A 785-nucleotide genomic window follows, 5' to 3' on the forward strand; every position below is an offset into this window, starting at 1 on the left:
CCCCCCCCCCCAGATCCCGTCGACGTGCTCCAGGCCCTGCAGCTCCAGACCCTGCCCGAGGGCGTGAAGAAGGCTCCGGGCTTCTGCTCCCGGCACGGCGCCGCCGACGCCGCCACGGCCTACCGGATCACGCGGCGCGCGCAGCTCAGCGCGCCCACCCGCCAGCTCTTCAGCGGTAAGCCCCGGGACGCCGCCGAGGAGGTGCCGGCCCCCAGCCGGTCCCCCACACGTTTTCGGGGCGCGTCCCCGCGTTTTTAGGTAAATTCCCCGAGGATTTCTCCATCATGGCGCTGGTGAAGGCCGAGCCGGGCGTCCAGGCCTTCCTGCTCTCCGTCTACAGCCGCGACGGCGTCCAGCAGCTGGGCCTGGAGCTCGGCCGCTCGCCCGTCTTCCTCTACGAGGACCAGCACGGCCGCCCGCCCCCCGAGGAATACCCCCTCTTCCGCGGCGTCGACCTGGCCGACGGCGAGTGGGTACCCGGCGGCGCGCCCCCCCCCCCCGACCCCTGCCCCCCCGGGGACCCCCAGCAGCCCGTGCCCACCGTCCCGGTGTCCCCGCAGGTGGCACCGGGTGGCCCTGAGCGTGCGGGGACGCGCGGTGACGCTGCTGCTGGACTGCCAGGAGACGGCGCGGAGACCCCTGCCCCGCAGCGCCCGCCCCGCGCTCGACACCCGCGGCATCACCGTCCTCGGCACCCGCATCCTGGGCGAGGAGGCCTTCCAGGTGCGACGGCACTTCCGCTCCTTAACTGCTTCTTCCATTAATTTTAAATTAATTTTTATTAT

The 785-nt window shown here is 71.8% G+C and overlaps 1 protein-coding gene across 1 annotated transcript; it reads left to right on the top strand.

Moving 5' to 3' along the window:
* Positions 1–13: 13 nt before the first annotated feature.
* Positions 14–723, top strand: LOC118159055 (collagen alpha-2(XI) chain-like; the record flags this gene model as incomplete). Its single annotated transcript, XM_035313693.1, has 3 exons — positions 14–175; positions 259–469; positions 561–723. Coding segments are annotated over 3 exons (536 nt in total), but the record flags the coding sequence as incomplete, so codon positions are not given.
* Positions 724–785: the final 62 nt, after the last annotated feature.

The sequence above is a fragment of the Oxyura jamaicensis genome, unplaced genomic scaffold (assembly GCF_011077185.1).
Source record: "Oxyura jamaicensis isolate SHBP4307 breed ruddy duck unplaced genomic scaffold, BPBGC_Ojam_1.0 oxyUn_random_OJ66194, whole genome shotgun sequence".
In the NCBI taxonomy this organism is placed as follows: Eukaryota; Metazoa; Chordata; class Aves; order Anseriformes; family Anatidae; genus Oxyura; species Oxyura jamaicensis.